The 24,744-nt window shown below is 41.4% G+C and overlaps 2 protein-coding genes across 6 annotated transcripts in view; one reads left to right on the plus strand and one right to left on the minus strand.

The window, feature by feature from the left end:
* The window catches only part of lzts2a (leucine zipper, putative tumor suppressor 2a), a 41,058-nt gene extending 23,135 nt beyond the window's left edge, over nt 1-17,923 (plus strand). For all 3 annotated transcript variants that reach the window (XM_032541227.1, XM_032541229.1, XM_032541228.1), the window contains 7 exons: nt 10,646-11,290; nt 12,690-13,352; nt 13,486-13,608; nt 13,792-13,938; nt 14,281-14,796; nt 15,315-15,419; nt 15,567-17,923. In XM_032541227.1, coding sequence (XP_032397118.1) covers nt 10,679-11,290; nt 12,690-13,352; nt 13,486-13,608; nt 13,792-13,938; nt 14,281-14,796; nt 15,315-15,419; nt 15,567-15,749 — 2,349 coding nt within the window. In that variant the 5' untranslated portion in view covers nt 10,646-10,678 and the 3' untranslated portion in view covers nt 15,750-17,923. The remainder of the gene's footprint in view (nt 1-10,645; nt 11,291-12,689; nt 13,353-13,485; nt 13,609-13,791; nt 13,939-14,280; nt 14,797-15,314; nt 15,420-15,566) is intronic.
* Nucleotides 17,924-18,142: 219 nt separating this feature from the next.
* Nucleotides 18,143-24,744, minus strand: part of pdzd7a (PDZ domain containing 7a) — a 17,471-nt gene continuing 10,869 nt past the window's right edge. For all 3 annotated transcript variants that reach the window (XM_032541225.1, XM_032541224.1, XM_032541226.1), the window contains 3 exons: nt 23,297-23,968; nt 22,855-22,955; nt 18,143-19,784 (listed from right to left, as the gene is read on the minus strand). In XM_032541225.1, coding sequence (XP_032397116.1) covers nt 19,608-19,784; nt 22,855-22,955; nt 23,297-23,968 — 950 coding nt within the window. In that variant the 3' untranslated portion in view covers nt 18,143-19,607. The remainder of the gene's footprint in view (nt 19,785-22,854; nt 22,956-23,296; nt 23,969-24,744) is intronic.

Below are 24,744 nucleotides of genomic sequence, written 5' to 3' on the forward strand. Positions count from 1 at the left end.
GTCAAATAGGCATTTTGCCAAAGACTGAAGGCAGCTGGATGCTTCAGAGTCAGCTGACTGGTGTTAGCTTGAAGTTAGTTTTCTAAAGTTGTTTGGACTGTAGCTGCCCTTAATGACCCTGGAGACTTTTTGTCTGAACAAGCCGGGGCAAACAGACCCGGTAGCTTGGATTTGTTGAGGTGGGATGATGAGTTTTTGGTGGTTTTCTAATCCCAACCCTGGGTAATCTGCTCATTACAGACTGTTGGGGTATTGATTTGAAATTTCAGCTGTCCCACCCTCTGAGCAGTTGGCCTGGAGGAGCAATAAGAAAGAGGAGGAGGAGGGTGTTATTTAATCTGTCTGCACACCCTTACATTCAAGATAAGAAAGAGCATGAGGCAGCAGATATGTTTCTACCAGCGACAGACAATTAGGCTACATCTTAGAAGTGTGACCCGTACAAAACATGTTTTTATCAAGAAGACTCAAAGGGAATCTTTGTTTCTTTTGATGACAAAGCACTTTGGGAGACACAGGCCGCAGTTGTTTCTCTTCTGTCTTCCCTATGCGTGTAATTACAAGACTCCTGGTGTGCCCTGGGCAACATATCGTAGGTTCTCATCAAGTTTGTTTTGGCCCAAGAGTGATGTTTCAGCAGATATGTTTATAGCCAGAGCGGTAAGAAGGCTGTCCATTCACTCAACTCTTTGTAGTAGTTGTCTGTTTGACAGTGTTATTTTGAGGTTTCATTTGAAAGAAGACTGTAATTATGCTGACTGGATTTTGGCAGAGTTAGGAGCGATGTTTCACTCCATAAACTTAGCGGCTGTAAATGGGCAGGTGTCGAGACGCAAATGCTGACGTAAATTTAAGACCGTAAGACTGGGGGACAGAGAGACGTAGAAAATGGGTTACCTCATCTTCTTTAAGCAAAACAAATGAGGTAAATATCTGTCACGTGTTGCAGGTTACACATGTAATGTGAATCATGACGTGTGTGTGTGTGTGTGTGTGTGTGTGTGTGTGTGTGTGTGTGTGTGTGTGTGTGTGTGTGTGTGTGTGTGTGTGTGTGTGTGTGTGTGTGTGTGTGTGTGTGTGTGTGTGTGTGTGTGTGTGTGTGTGTGTGTGTGTGTGTGTGTGTGTGTGTGTGTGTGTGTGTGTGTGTGTGTGTGTGTGTGTGTGTGTGTGTGTGTGTGTGTACAGCATTAAAAGGTATGAAAGTAGCTCCAATTAAAAGGTAGTGAGACCTCTTTCTCCTTGGTTTTCCTTCCCTTTCATCCTCATTCCTTAGGCTCATACATCCAGGTCCTAGTCGTTAAAATATTCAGATTTGTTAAGCTCAGCCAACAAAAACCCCTCATCGAATATCATATTCACAATCTCTCTTCGATAGACCCATGCCTCATTAGAACCAAAAAAAGATTGAATTTGACGTCCTATCCTTGGGTCGGTTTTGTTTTACAGTGATCCCATCGAGCTAAATTTTATGCCAGGTATTTATGTGAAGCCTTGATTAAAGAAGCATGGTGGAAAACTGAAGAAGGAGACTGAGAGAAACACAGGAAGACCAAGAGACAGCAAGAGATTAGACGTCGGCCGGGCTTCTGTTCAGTTTGCTGAATGTGTGTTTTCCGCCTGTCTGTGTCCTTCTCTCCATCTTTCTTCAGTTTACAAAGGCATGGACAGTGTGTCTGAATACGTTGTCTGCACATTCTCTGTCTGCGCTTCTTTGCCATCTCAGATATTTTTTCAGATGAATGGAAGTGAATTATACATCGAGGCTGGCACAGTTAAAGTGACACTGCTTATGTAATAGCTGCTGGGAAACTCATTTGCCTGGCTGTATTTAGTAGTCGTGCGTGCGTGCGTGCGTGCGTGCATGTGCGCGCATGGTGTGTTATATTCCGTGATTTCACACTAAAGCTGTGACACCTTTGCAAAGCATATATTGTGGCCTACTTCTCCTCACTGAAGTCTTGTTGTAAGTAAACCGCTCTCCTACAATCAAAGCTCCCGTCATCCTTACTCACTCACATTATTGTCAGTCAAAGTGCTGTTACTTTAAGTGTGAGATAACAGGCCCCTCTCTGCTCTCTGCCCTCTGTTAAACTGAAACAATGGCCTTCCACTGTTCATACAACCAAAGCGGCAGGGGGGGAGGAGGGAAGTTTAGGAGGGAAAACTTTACTCTTCACTCCAGATTTAGGACAATTAGAAGTCTGAACAGCCTGAGGACCTGGATTTTCAAAAATATACTCTAGTAAGCACCGTGCTTAAGACACAATTACATGCATTGATAAGAGATCAGAGCTGCCCCAGTTATTCTATTAAGTATATTAAGAGTCTGTGAGTAAAGGCTGAACTGGCCATTATTGATCCTGATAAACAGAAGTCCACTGGCCACACTAATCCCTGTGTCTCTACCACTGGCATTCTTGGTATTTCCAGTGGCTGCGGGTCTGACCACTGACGGCCGCTGGATAACTGTCAGTGGCTGGAAAACCTCCTGGAACATTTGGAGAGGACCAGGAATGTCAGCCATCTTCATTTTTTCACATACTCTTACCTCAATTTCCTTCTATGCCAGCTAGTAAACCAGCACTCTTCAGCTTGAGCGCTGTGTCGGACTGGGGATGGAAACTGTTACTGAGATATGTCCTAAACATCCAGTATTAAGTACTGTAAGCTAGAATAACATGTCTAGTAAGATTCTTAATCTTATATACTTTTTATTTGTTTAAACACTTCCTGATTTTGCGTTATAAATTAATAGTTTTGTAGTCACAGTCAACTAGCAAAGACTCCAGGAAGTCACTGCTCCCAGCCAAGAATTAGATAAGGCACGTAACTCCCCATAGAATCACAACAAAATAGTACATATTAATCAGTTCTCTTTAGAGGTGCTCGTAAGTGGACTTTGTTACCTTTGGACAGTACCAAGCTAGCTGTTTCCCATCTCTTCGCTATGCTAAGCTAACTGGCTGCTTGCCCTACCTTCATATTTAGCGTACAGACATGATAGTGGTATCAATTTTGTCATCTAACTCTTGGGAATAAGGCTATTTCCCAAAATCTTGAAATATACACTACCGGTCAAAAGTTTGGGGTCACTCACAAATTTCCATTGCACTCCATTGTAGACAGAATACCAGCTGAGATCAGTTGCATTGTTTTTTTAACCAGGGCAGCAATTTTCAGATTACATTATGTGCTGACATAATTGCAAAAGAGTTCGCTAATGTTTTTCTAGTTAGTTTTTTAAAATGATATCAGATTAGTAAACAGAATGTGCCTTTGGAACATTGGGTGAATGGTTGCTGATAATGGGCAATGTAGATATTGCATTAAAGATCAGCCCCCACCTCAGATCAGCTGGTATCCTGTCTATAATGGAGAGGAATAAAAATTTGTATGTGAACCCAAACTTTTGACCGGTAGTGTAGTCTTTTGTTAAATGAAAAGAAGTATTGTGTAGAAAAGCATTTGATACTGTTTTTTTGCTTTCAACAAAAAAGAGATGACCGCTTTACTTTTAATGTATACAGTAATTAAGCACAGTACATAAAGCATGACGTAGCTCGATGTGGGCACGGGCATGTGATTTGTCATACAGTAAAGATTTTACTTTGACGAAATGCAACCTCAAGTTTTTTTTAGTCAGCTAGTTCTCTCTGTGAAGAAACTCATTTTAAACTGGACCCATAAATAAGGATGTGATTGGCAGTTTGTGTCCCCAAATGACCATTGTGTTTTCACAAGGCTGTGTTGCTACTTCCATGTCCTCAACGTCTACTGCATCCCATTTCAATAGATTGCTGGCTGCTTTCTTTGTCAACCCCCACAGGGACTTAGTAAGTCTCTGCAGTTAAATGTGTGTCTGATAGAGAAAACAATCTAGGCTTCAGTCACCCCACTCTCCGGCAGCCTCTCACGTCCGAATTGAGGCCAGATGCTTTGAGATGCTTAAGAGCCAAACTGTCTGCTGTCAAACTGATGGACACACACACACACACACACACACACACATACACACACACACACACACACACAAAACTCGCTCACTTTTTCACCTTTTTACTCAGTCTTTCTTCTTTCCTTTCTTCCTGTCTCTCTGCCTCATTTCGCCCCATGCATGAAAAATGTGGGCCTCTGCTGCCATCGCAACACTTCCAAACAGGAGAAGCTAAAGTCTGTAACAGCAACAACTTGATTGTAAAAGAATAGAAGGGGAAAAAACTGTCGGAGGACCTGTTGACCACACACCTTTTCACTGTTTAGAAACCTTTTTTTACCACAGAGAAAACCTGAACTCACAACTTTTGTTGAGCTACAATATCAACCATGTTACTTTGCCATTGAGGACAATATCTTTCTGGTTTGAGTGAAAAGACTCTTGGCAGTGAGACGATGGGTTAATGAGGACTGAGTAGGTTTGCATGCATTCAGCAATCTAAAAAACACACATACACACACACACACACACACACACACACACACACACACACACACACACACATACACATACACACAGTGCAAGACCTTAAAGCCAAGCCATGTGGGGGTAGGTGACAGTGAGCGACCACTCAGACTGATAGTCATTGTGTTGGAATGAAGGCATATTATAACCTCAGGTCTTCTGGCAAAACATGAAAAGACTTCAGCTCATTTTACAGTGGAGTCGGCTGACTTCATTCCAATACCATTTTCTTGCCTGTTTGAAGTTTTATTGTGGACTTTCAGTGAGTAGATGCGTGACAAATAAATGGGAGAGTAGATTAGGTGTGGAGTGATTGCCTTGCTGAGCTATTGTGTGTCAGTGTGTTGCTGCCTTGCCTGTACTTGTGGATTTTCTTTTGTTAGCAGCCATCAAGGATTATTGTGACTCACCTAGCCTGTTGAGAGAATGAGAAAGACAGATTTCTCTAGCTCATTCTCTCTGTCTGCCTTTCTTACTCTCTATCCACTGGAATCACTGGTCTCAGGATTTATCAAGGCCACCCAAGCTTTGTATACCAAAGTGGAATATTTGCTGCTGGTCCGAACAAGCGTTCAACTAAACACCACACTCTTACAACATCCAGCTTTATTATTGAAGTGTTTTAGGGTACCACTGACTTTTGTTTTTGTGATCACTTGATAAATTCTACCAGGCAGTGGCTACCCATTAAAGATTTTTTTTTTTAATGAATGGTTCTTATTAAGGCTTGCATACTGATACTTTTGCCCTTGTCCATACACTGCCTGCTCTGATCTGACAATTTTTAGAATTTCCACCTGTTGCTTTTGCCTTCACACTGGCTTTGCCTTTGGTTAGTCACGCTGTGGTGTTGCTGTCGAGGAAGAAGGGGCAGATGAAAATCAAGCTGCAAAGACCAGTGAGCAGGGAGTCGTAGGAGAAGGGGGATGGAAAAGGAAAGAGTGATAGGAGAGCAGTGAAGCAAAAATCTAGCACAGGAGGTAAGGAAAAGGGGTGAAATAGTCAACAGGAAAGAGGGGATGGAGGAAGGAGATGGAAGACCCTAAAAACATGGCAGTTGGTCAGGAGTTCAACCTTTACCAATGGAAAAAGCTGCACTAATCAATATTTTTAAATTAAGAAAGGACCAAATGGCTCAAGGTGAAAGGGGTCGCTTATAATAAACCCACAAAGAATTATTACCCAACAACGTGTTTTAGCATCTTTCAACTCATTATGTAGGTTATGTTACCTGCAATTTTAATGTTTTGGTTCCCTCTCATCGCTCCCATGGTATCGTTTTCACACAAAGCTGTTATTCAGTAAAAAAGCTTTAAAGCAGTACTGTACACCTGCCCAGCACCAAACAGCAGGCAGACATATTTCGCAGCTAGCTGGTGAACATTTTGGAACGTTTAGCAGCTAAAGAGACAGATATTTCCCTCAGGAGCTGGTGGAGAACAAAACAGATCTGAAAGGAGAGTGGGACATATATGGGTTGGGCAGCCTCCACACAACACCAAATGAAAGCTAATGTTGCTCCTTGTCTGCTGGATATGTAATTGAGCAACTGTTTTCTAACATTCTTGCCATATCAAGTTAATAAGGTGATAATATGTCAATGTTATGTGCCAAAAGTATCGGTTAAAGTCAGACAGATGAACAGAAAATTTAGAGTTTCAGTCGAGCAATCATTTAAAGCTATTCATTGAGTAAGAATGCCAAACGTTTGCAGGTTCCAGCTTCTACAAGCTTACAAGCCAGCTCACTGGAAATTTTGACTTCATGTGGATCGAAACCAAGCGTGAGTACAATGACTAGCACCACACATTGCTAGTATGTACATTATTCACGTTTTAACAGCTGCTGCCTTTCTCGACTGTACATCTCATGACAACATGCGCCCATAACCTCCCCTCAAGGATTGAGGATGCTTCAGCTTGGTTGGTTTTCACAGTGATCGCTCACATCAGCTGAAACTAGCCAAAAGGCCACAGTGTACTCTTTGTCTCTTATTGTTACAATATCTAAAAGAGAGAAAAGGACAAAAGTACTGGGTTCAGTGCTCAGCAGTAGAGTCGATAGTTTAGAAATTATGGGAAGAAGGAAATTATGTCTGCTTTCACATTTTATTTTCTTGTTCAGAGTTCTTGAGGTGGTCAGACCTTGGTGTCTGTGTGTTGGCCAAATAATGTCCAAACAGGATTATGGATGCCTGGTGTTCCCAAGAGCTCAGACCTCTTTGGAGCCTCTCTTTGGGCTACCTGGAATTGGAATTCCCTTAAACCCTCAACCATCACCCCCACCCAGTCTGCCTTTGTGTTCTTGCCCCTAAACCCCCTTCTCTTTTTTTCTTCCTTATTCTTGCTTTTCTAACTGAGTCCTGAGCCCAGCAGAGTCTCCGGAACAGCTCAGAGGTTGCGTGTGATAATAAGAGGCTATCTTCTGCTGCGGAATAATGGGCTTCCTCTCCTGGGTAATACTGGCGTTATGAACAGACTTATCATAACGGGATTATTTCCTCGTCACAGACCCCACTTCTCGATCTTGTTAGAGACCTACCTGGGAAACTCTTTCTTCTGTCAGTCCTACTCTTACTCATCCTGGGCCAGTTGGTGGCATGTGGAGGATAAACTCTCACAACCACTTGGTGCATTTCCAGTTCCTGTCAGAAGCAGTAGGGTTGCATTTAAGCTATTCAGCATCATTTAATAGTTTTAGAGAGGTGTAAAGTGGCCACGGGTTGACCCTGTAATAGCTGGCTGAAAAACTATTGGAGTTTATTTTTAAAAGCTGAATAAAATGCCTCGCTGACAGAAACTCCTCATGAAAGCCTATCAAATGATTTCAGGCACTTGAGATATTTTCTATTATTAGTGACACTGACTGTTTTTTCTCTACCTGTCTTTTGCTGCTGAGAGCAGAGAAGGATGTTTGTAATGAGGAAGGTGGAGGAAGCGTTGAGGGCAGGTAGAGGGATGGTAAAAGTATTTTCACTTTGTCAGAGGAATGCAGCCAAGAAGAAGAAAGAAAGAAGTAGGCGAGGAGAAGAGGGCATCAATAACTTTAAGAAACGACCAGTGAGCAACATCAGACGGGTAAATTAGCTTTTGGGATTTGTTGCCCGAGTAGCCAGAACAAAACTAGACCCTTGGAGGTCACAGGGGTGGGAGGGCAGAATCAGACCAGCTCCCCTCTACTCATCAGGGGGTCACAGGGTTAGGGCTGAGGGCGGTTACGGTTGACAGTCTCAGGGGGTTGTATATTTTATTATCCCTGCCTGAGAGGCCCTTGTCAGGGCTGTGAGTGAAGAAGAGGTGGGCACGACTGGATAATAGGTGAAAGGAGGTTGTGAGGCGTGATTATTTTGGCATGGGAAGAGATCACATACCACACATATCTTAATCCCTTTACTCATGTGTACTAATGAATCCGCTCTCCTCTCTTGCACCACCCCTCACTCCCTGTCACACACTCACAGACATGCTCACAGTTAGTCAATATATAGCCACTGTCAACTGCCTGGAAATGAGCCACCCTGCTGATCATTAGCAAATAATTGGACCAACCCTATAATGTTGTCCCTCAATTTCCATGTAGTACTGGATCAGACATTTTTTGGGCCCGACAGACACTTTGTGCGTGCGTGCGTGTGTATGTGCGTGCTTGCGTGCGTTCATGCGTGTGTCAGTCTGTATGATCGTGTTTTTCCTGTGCACAGACATAGCTGCCGTGGATTATTCCACTTGGCCAGACATATTTGGACTTGGCATGACAAACTGAGGATATGTGTCCCCTCTCTGTGCCCCTGGGAGACTAACACTGATAATACTATCTGCAAATAGAAGACTTAATCGGCTGCCACTTATTGTGTTAATACTTTGTATCCATGTTTCTCATCCTAAAAATAGTGCAGTGACCAAGTGAGGCTATTAATCCTTTCTTTAAAGATGTTTTGATAGATGGATGAGCACTGTGATCATCAAACAGGGAAGCGACTAGTTTTCAAACCCCTTTAGAAGTAATACACGGACGACTGCTCACCATGTCAGACACAGACCTTCAGGAAAATCACAGAGCAGATGCTGATGACTGGGACTCATTATCTCTCTCTGTCTGTCATCCTCAGTTTCCAATGCAATCCAAATTTATTTGTTAAGGGCTTTAAAACAACCAAAGTTGACCCAAGTGCTGTAAAGGAAAATACAAAAAATACATAATATAACATTATAACATGAGTAAAAATAATAGCTACTCAAAAAAAAGCAATTAAACTAAATAATTAAATTAAGTAAATGATGTTGACATCTTACTAGGTGTCAAAGGCCATAGAGAAGAGGTGGGTTTTAAGACGTGATTTTAAAACAGACAAAGAAGAGGCCCGTTTAACGTGCAGAGGCAGCTCATTTCACAATTTAGGAGCTGACACCGCAAAAGCATGGTCCCCTCTGACAGCATTCTGTACCATTTGGAGACGGGCGATTATTTTGACTAAATAAAAACTTTTTTTTCCCTCCTCCTGCCTTGTTATTGACATTGACACTTATCAATCACCAGAGACATAGTGTATTTTATTTAATGAGGGGGATCTGGGGATGTGCTTCCCAAGGAGAAATGTTTCAAATATACTGCTGTTAAGTGGCTGTATAATGAGTGTTGCGAGTGGCAACCAGCCTAAAATCAACAAATTAGTTTCTATAAAGTAAATGTTAATGTTTATTTTCATATTACAAACATAAAAGATGCATTTAGGAATAACAATATAAGAATAATGATAAAAAATGGTTTGTCTTATAATTCAAAGCTGACAGAAAAGCTATTTACCACACAGTGAGTCACATTCACATATTTTTAATACGTAAATGATAAGAAGCTAAGCACCAATCACATTAGCGACTGTTGGCACCCTGCAAAAAACGTGGTAATTATGTTTCTTGTTTAGTCAAAGCATATTACATCTACAGTAGCAAAAGAAAATGTATAAATAATAAAATTATAAATGGCTGATTTCCATTTAGCTGTCAGGGGTCTGGTATTGTGCATGCTGTCTCACTGTCATGAATTACTGGGACACCTGAATAGAACAGAGCCGTTGTCAATGTTATAACACCTGTGCTTTACTTGCTATGACAAGTCAAAATGTCTCCTTTTACTCTTGTTTTCTGCTAAACATGCAAGGGAAAACATATTAAAACATTGTAGTGGTATTTTTTGTCAGTAAAATCATTAACACTTTCTATTTAGGTGGGTTAGCACCTAGGAACACCAGTGCTTTGAGCTAAATGCTAATGTTTACATGTTAACATACTGATGTTTTGCAGGTATATATTTAACTTAGAGTTGTGTCAACCAACTACAGGTCTATCTCAGGCTACAATGTTTAAAAAAACAACAACTGAACTTTACATAAATAAATACACTGAGGAAACAAATGCCATACTATCAAGCAAGAAAATCATGATTTTCACAGCAGACATTTTGACTTTTCATAGTAGGAAAAGCACAGGTGTTACCAATCACATTAACGATGGCTCCGTTTCCCAGTGGGAGTGAGCCAGCATGCAAAATACAGCACCCTGAACAAGTTAACTAAACAAGTTAAATGGAATTTAGTTGTCATGAATTTGTATTGTGCTTTTCCTACTGTGACAAGCTAAAATATATTCTGTCAAAAATACCTATTGTCTATAAAAACTGCATTACTACACAAAGCAGACATTTTTACACAGTTGTAACTGATAATTAAACTGTCTGCACATTTCTTTCACTGCTGACAGTTCAGTCATTGTTGTTGTAAACTCTGGTGAACTATTTTAAAGACAATTTGCTTGTAGGTGTTCCATTATATCGTCTCTGTACTGGAGTTTTTACTTCACCACAGTGCAGTGCAGTCTTTGCTTGGTTCTAGTGCCAACACTGTTGGTGTATTTTGTGATTTCCGAGTTTACACCAAATTATTATATCATAAGTCCTTCAGAAGGCAGAATTAAATTATTTGGAAGAACTGCATTACATTTTAGTGGGCTAAAGGGCCATAAACGTGGTTGTGACGTCATTGTCAGTCAGAAGAATGTATTATGTCGTATAAATATCAAAGGAAAAACCTTGTATGCATGGGTACACCTCTTCAACAGAGCATGTGTAATGGTCACATCTGTTACACCTCTAGTATGAATACATTATTTTCCTTATTTTCTCTCTCATCAGAGTGTGTGGTGTGTCTGACGCCGTTGGGGTGCCATGGCTCTGGTTCATGCATTACCTGTGACCGTGACTGACCACCCCAATCCAGGTCTTGACGTCCAGCCGCTATCATCCCACTCCCCCTCAGGCCCCTGCCCTGACCCCTGTGGGCCCTGCAGTTCCAGGACAGCCATGGGTTCTGTCAGCAGCCTCATATCAGGCCGGACGTATCAGGAGAGACACTGCCGGGCCGCCAGCGAATTCACCACCAAGTCACGCCGCTCCACGCCCGCAACCAGCTGCTTCCGGCTCCCGGATAACACCCTGCGTAGTGGGAGCTCCCTGGAGCAGCTGCTGGTTATCAGCAACCAAACACTTCCCCAGGCCGAGGTTCTGCCTCCACCGCTGCCCACCAAGAAGCAGCCCCGGCCGGGTAACTCTACTGGGCCAAGCAGTGGAACGGTGGCTGTAGCAGTAGGTGGTGGCACTAATGGGAATTTTGGGTATGTGAGCGACAAGGTAGTGGTTGGAGACTGGAACGACAACCTGGTGCTATCAACTGCAAGCCCCTGCAGTGACTCGGAGGACCAAAAAGACAACAGGACTCTGAATGGCAACATTGGAGGGCCTCCTCCCAAACTCATCCCAGTGTCCGGACAGTTAGAAAAGGTAAGAGGAGTAGATTGTAGAGCCAGACCAATAAATCAGCTATATTTAGCTTGGGCAATAACAAGAACCTGCAGTACAAAAATGCAATTAAGAAACTGTGTCTCCATTACATTTGTTTATTCACCAGAGAGCTCCAACTAGTTGATTTTTCTTAGTCAAAATAAAATTTCAAAAAAGAATATGTTAGTTTTTAATGTTAAAAAAAAGTATCGGCCTCAAAAATCCAGTATCACTCTATAGTGGATTTTGTTCTATTTACAAGAGCCCATCCAATACATCGCCATGTCCAATATAATTGTTGTTGCATAAAGATGGCTTCATGGTGTAGCGTACAAGTGTATTCTTGATCTTGAAAAGCATTGTTTTGACAAAATTCTCCTAACTTAATGTCCCACTTCACCACACTCAACCACATCATGTCTTCTGAGTTAACTCGATTTACTTAAAGGTTCAGTGTTTTATAAACTTTGCTTAACACTTTAAACATGGAAATGCTGCTGAAAGCTCTCAAAAAGCTAGTGTTTTTGTAATTACTGTATCTGCCGGAGCAAAACTCTTACATAGTGTGAGCTCTAATAAAGGCTATTTGTTTCACCTGATATAAATATTTTTTATGTGACAAATTTGTGGCAATAGGGTGGTATAGAAACAGAAACACTACTTCACTAGAAGTGTGAAAGTGTGAAAGTGTCTTTCAGCATGACACTAAATCCCAACCAATTCATAAGTGCTGTTGTGTAGATGACCTCTGACCTAAAAATATACTTTATTGAAAAATGTCTGCTTTAATTACTGCTTAAGATTAAACGCTGTGGGCGAGAGCTTTTTTTTCTCTGCTTTACCTGCAGCATGTGCTTGCATGTTTTACAGCAGATTACCTCAGCAGTCTAATTGGCTATTTATTTCCATTGATCCAGAGAAAAGCTTAATCACTGGCCTGACAGGCTCTGATTGATCATTTGACAGCTACTCACCTTGCAGACCCATCATGACCAATGTCAGAACTCACTAACATTCACTGAAGTATTTAGTAAACCCTGGGGAAGATCGTTAAGAAAAATGCTTACAGAACATGAGGAGCTTTCATACCCCTCTCTCTTTGTCTCGCTTCTTCCTTCACTCTTCTCCCTCCTATTTGTTTTTCTGCCCTTTAATTAGATTTTCTCTGTCCTCTCCCTATCTCTCTATATCTTAAATGATAGAAAAAATCATTAGGAAATTTGCTTAATGAAGCCCATGAATATCAATTAAACCAATTAAAGTAATCAGAGCCTGGAGGGGTGACCTGCCAGCATATCACTCACCCCTCTCTAATGAGTTTTATTCAGCCATTGCTAATTAGCACAGCTTAGCTTTTATCAATCACTAATGCTGTGTTTTTATAATTATGTACTTTCAGAACATGGAGAAAGTGCTGATCCGTCCTACAGCGTTCAAACCTGTCATTCCCAAGAACCGCCACTCTGTCCTGTACTTGTCACCACGGCCAGGGGGCAGCAGTCTGTCTGAGAGCCAGGCCAGCCTCAACCTCCTGCTGCCCCTCGGGGGATCCAGCAGCACCAGTGGCACAAACGTCATTGGAGGGAACGGCAATTCCAGCACTGACGGAAAGCGCAACTCCTACAGCGGAGGTCGCAATGCTCAGAGCAGCCAGTCCTGCTCCATGTCAGATTCAGGGAGGAACTCCCTCTCCAGCCTCCCTACTCACAGCAGCACAGGCTACAGTCTGGCACCCAGTGAGGGCTCAAGCTCCGGATCTGGCTCCGGCGGCCAGATTGAGCCCGTGCCAGGCCTGGTCCGAAACACTTCCGCTGCAAGTGGGAGCCACGGCCATACAAACTCAGATAGTGGACGCTCCTCATCCAGCAAGAGCACAGGATCAGGGTCGCTAAGTGGGCGCGGGCAGCCCCTGTCGGACAGCGGGTCCTGTGGCCGCTCGTCGCCACCTGTGGAGGGCTACGAGGCGGTGGTAAGGGAGCTGGAGGAGAAGCTGAGGGAACGAGACTTGGAGCTCCAGCAGCTCCGGGAAAATCTGGATGAGAATGAAGCTGCCATCTGCCAGGTGGGACATAAAGACACTCACCACACCACACCACACTGACCAAACATTTCTTTAAACTCCAAATGAAGAACTTAAATATGATATTAATACAGCTGAAACACTGACCTCTCATCCATGTCTTTTGTGGTGCAAGGTATATGAGGAGAAGCAGCGTCGCTGTGAAAAAGAGATGGAGGAGCTGAGACAGAGCTGTGCAACAAAGATGAAGCAGGCTTCTCAGAAGGCCCAGAGGGCACAGCAGGTGCTACAGTTACAGGTATGCTAAGTATTTAATCATTTACACAGAAAGAGAAATGTTAAAATTGTTACTTTGCTAGTCTTATGTTGTAGTTGTGAGTCTGGAGATTCTTTCTTTGAGGGTGCATGTCTTATTCAAGATCGACATATCTGTTTCAGCATGCAAGGCAGTTGTGAATTATGAATTTATGTGTGTCATCAGGTATTTCAACTACAGCAAGAAAAAAAGAAGCTGCAGGAGGACTTCTCTTCTCTGCTGCAGGACAGAGAGATGCTGGAAAGGAGGTGTGCCACCATCCAGAGGGAGCAGACCCAGCTGGGGCCACGCCTGGAAGAAACAAAGTGGGAGGTGAGTACTGTAAGAGTCAGACACTGGAGAGGTGTTAGGTCCGGGTGATTTAAAGCGATTAAAAGTGCCCTGGGAACTGTAATGTCCTTTTATTGAAGTATGGCAGGGAATTTTGCTTATTAATAAAAGCATCCAAGAAAAGTGTCAAAGTCTGAGGTGACACCTAGTAGACACACTAGTAAATTTACCTCATAAGCTTATAAGCTTGAAAGTAAATGAGGTTTATGGAAAGAGAGAGCCAATCCACAATGACACTTTTTTTATCTGCCATAAGAGACAATTTGTTTTGTATTTTCAGCGCTTTCACCTCTATCTCCATCTTGCTTTCTTTTGACCATTCAGGTATGTCAGAAGTCAGGAGAGATCTCTCTCCTGAAGCAGCAGCTAAAGGAGATCCAGTCAGAGCTCAGCCAGAAGGCTGGAGACATTGTGGTGCTAAAGGCCCAGCTGAGAGAAGCCCGTTCTGAACTCCAAGCCAGCCAGGCTCGATCCCACGAGGCCGGGACGGCCCTGCGGACGCGATCTCTGGAGTTGGAAGTCTGTGAAAATGAACTCCAGAGGCGCAAGAGTGAAGCTGAGCTGCTCCGGGAGAAAGTGGGCCGTTTGGAAGAGGAGTCTGCCCGTCTCCGTGACACTCTGTCCAATCACAGTGGACACTCTCTACCTGGAAATCTAAGCATGAAGGGGCAGTGCATGAGCCTCTCACTCCAACAGGGTAGAGTTATGGCAGGGAGGAGGGGTCCCAGTCCTTCTTTGTATCGGGATACAGAAGAGACTCATGTGGTCTGGGGAGGGGACAGTGATGAAGCCAAGGCTCAGAGGCAGAATGCAGAAGCAGTGTTGGGATTCAGACAGCAGGTACAAGTTTTTCCTGCACTTTTTTTAGGCATTAGTAATGGAAATGTCTTCTATGTTTCTGAGTAAAATATTGTACTTTTTACTCCACTACATTTAGATCACACTTAGTAATCACTTTGCAGAACAAATATATGATTAGGTTATAAGTATGATCCATTGTTGTAGACTATAAATACACTACAAACTACAAAATGGTATATTAAGCAGTTAAAAGTGGCTCCACCATGACTATTAATGACATTGAAGTGCTGCTTGAATGTTAATGCATCAATATTAGTAATTGAATATTAAAATACAATATAACAATCACATGGACAATTATTCTACACAATGAATACCTTTTACATTTTAAACTCATAACTACATGGTGCTGGTAATACTTTTGTACTTTTACCTATTTTAAAGTAAGATTTACTTGCAATGAAGTATTTCTACGATATGGTATTACTTTCAGGAGCTAAATATGTCTTTCACCATTTCTTCTATCTCAATATTTCAATAATATCTCATTTTCGCAGGTGGACAGGCTGAAGGCTGAACTCATGTACGAGAGGAGGACTAGTGAGGAGCAATTGTCACGGTTTGAGGATGAGAGGAGGGTGTGGCAGGAGGAGAAGGAAAAGGTAAAAAGGAGGAAGGAGGAAAAAAAAAAGGTTTTAGTCTAATTGCTTGGTGATTGACTTTCAATCTGTCATTTTCATTCTGTGCCAAATTAGTTTACTCTGATCCTACCCGCTGATTTACTTCCAACCGCACTTACCTCCACCCAGGTAATTCGCTACCAGAAACAGCTGCAGCAGAACTACATCCAGATGTACCGTCGAAACCGGGACCTAGAACGAGTGATGAGGGAGCTGAGTCTGGAGCTGGAGAACAGGGACATGGAGGACTGTGAGGTTCACAGTGGCAGCAACGACATCCACTTTGAGGAAATCACTGCCACTGAAATCTAAAAACACACACACACACACACATACACTTACACACTTAGAGTACACACACAGTAGTATGTTCACAGAAACATGGAAACACAACTCACAAAAGACTCTGAGGATGTAAACCAAACATTGAACTCCAGGCCAAATACTGCACTATTTTCAACATGGCTTTCCCTGGACAACTAAGAGAGAACTCATCCCTTGTCACTCTCAAAAGGGAGATCTCCCAATGTGCATTTTTACTACAATAAATCCCTATAAGGTGTCCCTTCTGGCGCTTTTAACAGGTTTTATTCCACTACAAAGCCAGCACAAAGACTTATTTCCTTCTGTGGGAGCAAAATCAGTGAAGAAATTGTTTCTTCCTCAAACCACATTCATATCAGGGTATCAATAATCGTCGGGAACGTAAAGCAAACATTTTTACTAAAGGCACAGCAGTCTGTTTAAAGTGCAGTCACACCTTTCTCAGTAGCACACAAGGTTAAACACCAAGCCACCAGCATGCAGGTAATGATGCATCATGACAGCAGTCCCATCAACACCGCCACTACTGGCTATTACTGATGATCTCATCACCCCAACAGCTGCACTAGTCCTCCAAGTGAATGCTGAAGGGAAAATAACACCAACTATTACAACATCTGCCGGTGTTCAGAGAATCAGCAGTTCATAAAAGGATGATAATATTTTTGTTCTTGTGCTCTATTTTCTCAGCAGAGTGTATTTGAAAAAGAATGTATTGTTACTGTTATCACTCCAGAGAAATGCAGTATAAATGGTCATCACTGACATTTAAAGAATCTGCTCACCAAGGCAAAAATGGTATCGTTTTGCACAACATTTCGAGATCCACGTTCCTGTGGAGTAAATCATCAGACTTCCACAAACCAGTATTGACATTCACATGTGGACATCCTAATCTCTCTTTCCCCAAACCACAAGGACACAGAAACCAAATGCCTGAAGGTTAGCTGCTTATGTATGTATGTGCTTATGTTTTCTAGACCACCAACAGTCATGCTGGTGCACTCGACCAATGTGTCAACTCATTCAGACAACGCAGCAAGCTCTGACATAAACATTTACATTTTTGAATTATGTAGCACTTGGAAGCACTTGGACTGTAGCATGGGTGATATCACCAGGATGCTGCTGATTCTCCTTTTCTCTTTCTATTTCTGCCTGTGTCTCTATGTCTGCTCTCTCTTTCCATCTCTGTCTCTGCTTCTTACTCAACTATTTTTATAACAGTCAGTATCAGGAAACTAAAAATGGAGCATATTTTTTCAGTTTGGTTGTCACAAGAGATTTAAGGCATGCTATGTCAGAGTTTCCGTTTATTCTTCTTCATTCCCATTAGTGCTCTTTATTTAGCTTTTGGCAGCCCAAAGCCAAAAAACACTTTTAAAGTCTTCTAGTCTCCCCGAGACTATAATCTTCACTGACTGCTATACAGGTAGCAAGACTGGCATCTCTGCATGTCTTTGTTATATCAGATTTCACAAGAAGCCAGTTCACATAGTGGTGAGATGAGAATTTTTCAGATCCAGTAGCTCCAGCTTTGAATGTCCTTATGGCAGGTTGGCCATTAAAGCCCTAAATATAAACCGATTGGGAGCATGTAAACATTTGAAGCTGTTTTCTCACAGTATATGCAGGGCTTTGTATAACACTGAGCATGGCGGGTGTCTTTGGGGAAAAAATAGTGGGCTGAGAACTTTTATTTTAGAAAGAGTCTATATCAAGGAATAATAATTAAAAGGAAATCTATATAATGGAGGAGATGTTGTATATTTTTATAAATATATATAGCACCTGAAGATATTTTGTTGTAGTACTGATATAAATATGGGTTTAATATACAAAATAAAAAGGACACATATATATATATATATATATATATATATATATATATATATATATATATATCTCAAATGATGGATCAGTTACAAATGGAGGCAGCAGCATAGAGTGCACCTAATATGTAATGCATGAAAATTATTTTTACGTTATATAATCTGTGTGACACAAAAAGCTTTGCAGCTGCTAAAACAATCGGGAGCTTTTGTTTTAGGCACAATTTTGTCTCCATTTTGATTGATCTGTCATTTGATCTTCAGTATCATAATATCGAACCAATTTACGTCTTCATTGTTGGGTTTCGTGCACGTTGATAGTTTATAAAAGCATGACCCCAAGAAGGGTCATTTTGGAGTGACATCTTCATTAAATTGATGTCTGAGCTGATGCAATCGAAAGGGTTGTTTCCTATACTTGGATTTTCAATTCAATCCTCACTAGTAGTCACACACCACTACAGATGCAGCACAGGTACAGATTAACAACAAACAAAGGTGATGCAAACCAAACTGACTGAAGTACTGTGTGCATCTCAGACTTTGTTCTTCCCTTCCATCTCAGTTGTCTTCATCGTTGCATAAAAATTTCTGTAAATATGTAAAACACTTAATAGTATAACAGAGTGACATTGTCTTTTATTTAGACAGAATATCTATTTCCAATGTAGCCACTGTGACTAGACCAAAGCAACGTAACACATTTTCTTTTTTGTGGCATTTTTCTCAACTTTTTGTGCGCATTTCTTTTTGTTTACTTACGTTGTGTCTTCAATAATTCATAATGTAGTTGTCATGTATATTTTTGTGTACATTTCTTGTACAAATTACTGTTTTTAATTAAAGAACAAGTTGTCACACCTTAAAATTTCTGTTGACGTATGTGCTCTTTTACCTGAAAGACATCAAGTGTGAGTAAAGTATACTGAATGAGCATTTATTGAAGTTTAGTCAAATACCTGAAGCACTTTATAATAACTCAAAGGCATAGACATGCTCAATTTCATCTTTAAATTTAATAGCATGTCTGAATTGAAACCTTTCCCCTTGAGCTTTTCTAGCACTTATTTTGTAATATTTATCAATGTTTTCCCCCACTGGCCATCTGCAGAAGAAGTAAGGCACTATGCACACTATATTCCAGTTACTTTGCTGCCCATATCTCCTCTAGTCTACTTTGATTTAAACTCTGTCACTGGCCTTCATGTTCTGCATTTCTCATTGACATGTTTTTCCAACTCCTCCACATGTCTGCATAAACTCAGTCCACAGCATGGTGTAATTAAGCCTCTAAAGTGGCGGATTGCTCCAGAGCACAAGCTCTTCTGCCAGAAAAATGCAGCACAAAAATACTGAGCAGCAATTTGTAAAAATCCCCCCAGACATCCACTAAACCCAAACTATCAGTTTTGACATAATACAGGGGTTTAATCTGGGTATAAATCTATAACTCTCATAACTCAGGCTTGGGTAATCTCCCTCTGGCAGGCCTGCGGGGCTGCAGGGCCGAGATGCTCCAACTGAAAAAAGTGCAGACCACTGGCTCCACAAGCAGACAGTGCTCAGAGGTCGCGGCAAGGATGCCACATGTCAAACAGTGGCACAATTTCAACCAAGGAGAAGTTCATTAACCATGTGATCTTATCACAAAACACATTATTATTTTTTGTCCAGTTAATGTGCAATGTATGCATTTAGTAAGAAAGAATGTTATCAAAGTCGTACTTAATTTCATTGTAGCAAAAGGGATCTATAACCATCTTTATCCTGATAAATAACCTACTGCATCAGTCTTAAAAACCTGCTTCAACATGCATTCTCTTTGACATATAACTCTTTCTCTCATAGGACAATTGCTTCTGTGCATCCATTTCTCTCCACTATGACTGGAGATCTATCTGTCCCATATGTCCTCTTCAGGAGTGAATCCTGTAGTTTATTCACTCCCACAGGAATTGCAGGGTTTGGTGTCCTTCATGCCCAAACTGCAGTACGACTGTGAGGCAGACAAAGGTTAGTCTGCTGGTGTCCTGGGGCTTGTAGGGGTGTTAGGGACCGTGGGAACCTTGACCACAAAAACCATTGGTTCTTTAGCCTTGTTGCTGAACACTCGGCGAATAACATTCACCGCGTGTTGATGAGATACTCCCTGCAGACTCTCGCCGTCCACGGACAACAGCTCATACCCTGCCTACAAATACAAACACAGGGTAAAAGGTTTAACATGCAAAACACTGTGCAAATGAAGAATAAGATTATCTAATCTTATTTTATAAGATTAGTATTCATATTTCATGATTACATACATCTTTGTATGTTTTCTTCCCCCTCTGTATCTCTTTTTTCTGTAGTAATCTGTCCCTTATGGACAGTTTCCATAAATCTGCAGTGATTGTGTCCCTTGGTGGGAACCTGATTTATGCCAGAGAGAATTGGGGCTCTCCCGTTAGTTTAATATCTTCACACTGAAGGCCGTCACTAGTGCACATACAGTTTCCACTTCAGCACAAGGTTGTCAAAAAAGAGCATACACTGAGACAAACACGTACACACACAAGGGACCATTTTCTCATTGTTTCCTGCAGGATGTGAGCAGAGGAGAGAAACTTCCTCTGATGTCATCAACATTTGACGAGGATGCACCTGTCTCATGTGGTCAACCTCAGTAAAAGTTGGCAAAACATAGCACAAAAACACGCAAGGCTGATGGCCATTGTTGTATTGTCTTTTTCCCTTTTCCTTTCCAGTGATTAGACAGAAAGAGATTTGTTTTCTCTTCATTCTGCATTTGATCTATCATGGGTCAAACATATTTGTATCGGAGGAGGTTCAACATGTGCTGCCCTGTGTTTGTCCAGACAGTCTGATGCACACCAATAACCTTATAGGATCCAGTATCAAACGATTTAGATCCATTTAACCAAAGAGGAGATTAAAAGTGATTTTTTTTCATTTTTGAAAAGTAATTTATTTGAATTAAATAGATCGCAACCTAATCTGCCCCATCCTCTTTACGGCCGTTTATGGAGCGCATTTATGAGGTTTCCTCTTTTCTAGCCAATGGACGTCACAAACCAAAAATAACACACAGACTGTCAAAATGACTACAGCTTGCATGGAAGGATCAGTAAATAGTTCATAATGTGGTTTACCAGGCCTTTACAAATGAACTCAACTACCTTATTTAGCTAAGAAGAGGACAAATATTGGCTCTTTATGTTATTTGTTGTAAGATAAATCTCTATAGTAATATATAAAATAGAACTTTATTAATCCCGAAAGAAATTCTTGTGCCAGAGATTGCTCAGAATTACAACCACATAAAAATAAAAGCAGTAGAGAGTAGAACATTTGCTAAATAAAAGTTCCAATAAAAACAAACAAAAATAAAATGTGAAATATTGTAGGTAAACCAACCCTTTCCACAAAAGTCAGGTCCATTCAGTTGCTACATGTTGCAATATTTACTACGTCCTCTTACACACCCTGTTAAATGCAGAAATGACACATTGACCAGATTTCCACTGACAAAAGACAGGTGGGAGAGTCTAATGGACAGGAAAGTATGTGTGCACACTGCTGCACAGATACACACACACATACACAACAACATTCTTCACTGCTTGGATGTTATCATGTGGGTCTAAGGAGACAGGATGCATGTTAACACAGAGCTGCCCTGGTTTCACTTCCCTCTGCAGAGCAGGGGGTGATAGCACTGAGCCAGGGAACTATTATTGGTGAGTCGACATGTCTAGTTGTGAGGTGTGATGTGAAGACAACAGATAGCAGTGCTGGAAAGTATTCATATACTGTATATGTTTCTACTAAGCAACTACAACTTCTCTGATTTTGCTAGCAGCAGTATGTTGGTTTGTCAGTCATTCACCACTTTGGTCCAGCTTAAAATATCTCTACAACTATTGAGTGGATTCCCATGACATTTATTCATGGTTCCCAGAGAATGAATGCTCCTAACTTTGATCATCCTCAAACTTTTTCTCTTGAGTCACCGGCAGGTCAAACTTTTCAGTTATCCTGTGTAATGTCTAAACATTTACCTAATGGATTAGCATGAAATTTGGCTTGGTCATTTATGAGGATGAATCATACTAACTTTGGTGATTTCTTGACTTTTCCTCTAGGTTTTCCCATGATGGTGACATTTATGGTTTTTAGTGAAATGACTCAATAACTATTGTATAGAAAGTCATGAATTACCACAAAAACATTCATGTTCCCCTGAATGAACTGTAATACCTGTGGTGATGAAGTCAGCATTCAGCTCAAACTACCACTGTGTCTAAGTACAGCCTCACGGACCGATTGCGTGGCTAAGTCTTGTTCCAATCTGTCTCTCTTTGCCAAGTTCTGGTTTTCACAAACCCCAATATCCTGCTTTATTCTCCATCGTTGCCATTCCCGTGACTTTGTTTCTCTGTTACTTTTGTTTTGCTTTCTCGCCATTATTTTCTTCTCTTTCTTTATGTTTTTCTTTTTCCAAGATTGGGTGCCCTGCATGTGTCTGTGTATAGTGTGGTTATGAGCAGAGGCATGTGTGTGACTACAGGGACTGTAAAAGGAAAGTTTTTTGAATATGAAAAAAGAGCAGACACTGGTTCCCTGGTCCCTTATGTTTGACACTCTAATCAGGTATTAGACAGGGGTATTTATAGCTAGCTGTTTCGCTTCTTTTCAAGTATCTTAATACAAGTGTTGTGGGACCGCTGTATCTTTGACTCATGTCTAGAATTAGCCTGTGGTAAACTGCAATGAATGAGTGTGTATCATGTGTGTTTAAGTGAACCAGGCCAAGATAACAGACAACCGTTAAGTTACTGTGCAGGCAATATATTACCAATACATTAGCGGACCAGCACTTGTGTACTTCATCAATAATGTAGGCGATGGGCTACTTGAGATTGCGCTCCACTGTTCGTCTCCACTATTCATTGCACATCATCAACCTCTTCGTCATAGACGTGCTTACTTATAGCAACAACTCATAACCACATGACAGAGGTCTGACAGGTACTTACAATACAGTCCAACCAGGATCAGGGAGTTGTGGGGAAACTAAAGTACATTGTCAACAGTGATGGTGAAAAGATGTAATTATATTGTAGTGGGTTAACCACCTTTGGTCAAGGCTAAGACTCGTAATCATAATTTTTTATTTTTTTCAGCCCTTTGCCTTTCAATTGACACCCCTTTTTGTCATATAATAGGTGTTTCTTCCTGTCTCTGCCATAACGGCTCACCTTCAGAGCCTCATTTGTAGATGCAGCTCCTCCTGGGAAGATTTTCTCAATCTTTATCATGGGCTGGACTCTAGACTCTATACCACCAGAGATACTAATACCTGTAAATACAGGAAAATAATAAATTAATAAGGGATTGCTTGACAGTATTGTATTCTAACTAGTCTAATAGTGTATACACTATTTGGTCTTTTCAGTTATCATTTAAGCGTTCAACTCCTCCTTTCAGTTTGGTAGTAAGTGATATCCTGACCTCTACTGGTGATGTAATGGATATGGAAGGATGAGTACATTAAAATGGACCGTTTTATAAAAGTAATTTGGCAGTTGCAGGCATATTAATGAAACTTGTTCACAGATTAAGAATAATAACAATTAAATCAATCAATCAATTAAACTTAAATCAAAGTGACAAATATATGCATTTCTGTGTTGAACTCACCCAATGACTGCTTGGCTTTAGAGATGGTCAAAGTGTTAATTTCATACTCCGTAGGGGGCAAAGTTGCTCTTCTTTTTACACCGTGACCATTTTGTGAATGTCCATTTAGCGGCGGAGTGCTCTCTCTGCCTGTGGATGGACTCTTGTCTCTCTCAGGCTCAAACACATCAGCCAGAGGGGTTCTCCTTTGCAGCTGTGAAGGAACCTGTACGCTGACCTCTGTGTAGCCCTCCTGTCTGCTCATCCTGTCATCTATGCTGTCAGGACTCACCTCCCTCCTTGCTCTCCCATGGCCGCTCCTCACAGGTGACCTCCCTCGTTCAGGACCCACATCTCCTCGGTCAGACACTGACAACAAGGAGACATCGTCATACTGCGAGGCTCTGTTCTCTCTTCTGTTTGGGGAGTGATGGGTTTGACGGCCACGTTGGGTGCTGTGTGATGGTTCTGTGAGGAGGAAGCTGTGAATGGGTGAGGGGCTCAGTGAGCGGGATCGCAAAGTAGAGGAGGCATAGTTGTCCAGAGGTACATCCAGCAGAGGGGTGAAGGCACGGGATGGAGGCAGATGGCCTGACTGTTGGCTGGACAAACGTAATCTCTCCAACTCATCAATCAACTGACGCTCCCGCAGTGTGTCCTGGACTGGCTGGAGGTGGAACCCACCCCTGTAGTCTTGACAAACATAAAAACAGTAATTTCAGCCCTGTAGAAGTAGATGTTTCTTTCAGAACTTCTGTGGAACTTCTGCATACAAATACAGTGATGTGAAGATTATTCAGAGTAAAAGCAGCCACTCAGCATTAGTTAAAAGATTACTCCCCTGATCTAGTATTGAACTCACAATGGACTGCTTAAAAACACACATTCTTTCTTTTCAAAACCATGTTCGAAACCAAGTGCTTACATCACCCACATCACATCACCCAAGAAGCAACTAATGTAGCCTCGGGCCGCTAGCCTCAAACATTTTCAATTTAAAACGTAGTTTTCCGCCTCAGCCGACGCTGAATTTGTGAAGCTTCCTCTGGAGCCACAAAAGGCTTTATACAAGTTTTTTTCACATGTGCAGTAACGTTAGTACTACCTAAGACCTGTAACGTTAAACAACTGAGGATAAAACAAACTCAATCTGTGCTACCTTCTAGCATTCTCACTGCATCAGACTTTTCTACATTTTCTACATTTCTACATTTTACTTCCTCAATTGGGGAAGTCACGATGAAAAGTAAACAACATCGTAACCTATAAGGGTTACATAACATTACTTGGAATACTGATGCCCCGAAAACAGAACAACAAGCTTGTTCATTCAAGGATCTTAAGGGTGTCCTTTGAAAGGCAAACAGTGGGTGACAATTTTACATTACACTGCCTGAATGACAAAAGATGGATCTGATTTAATTTTAATATTTGCAAATAGAAATGTTGCAATAAAATAATAATAATAA

Source organism: Etheostoma spectabile, chromosome 17 (assembly GCF_008692095.1).
Source record: "Etheostoma spectabile isolate EspeVRDwgs_2016 chromosome 17, UIUC_Espe_1.0, whole genome shotgun sequence".
Lineage (NCBI taxonomy): Eukaryota > Metazoa > Chordata > Actinopteri > Perciformes > Percidae > Etheostoma > Etheostoma spectabile.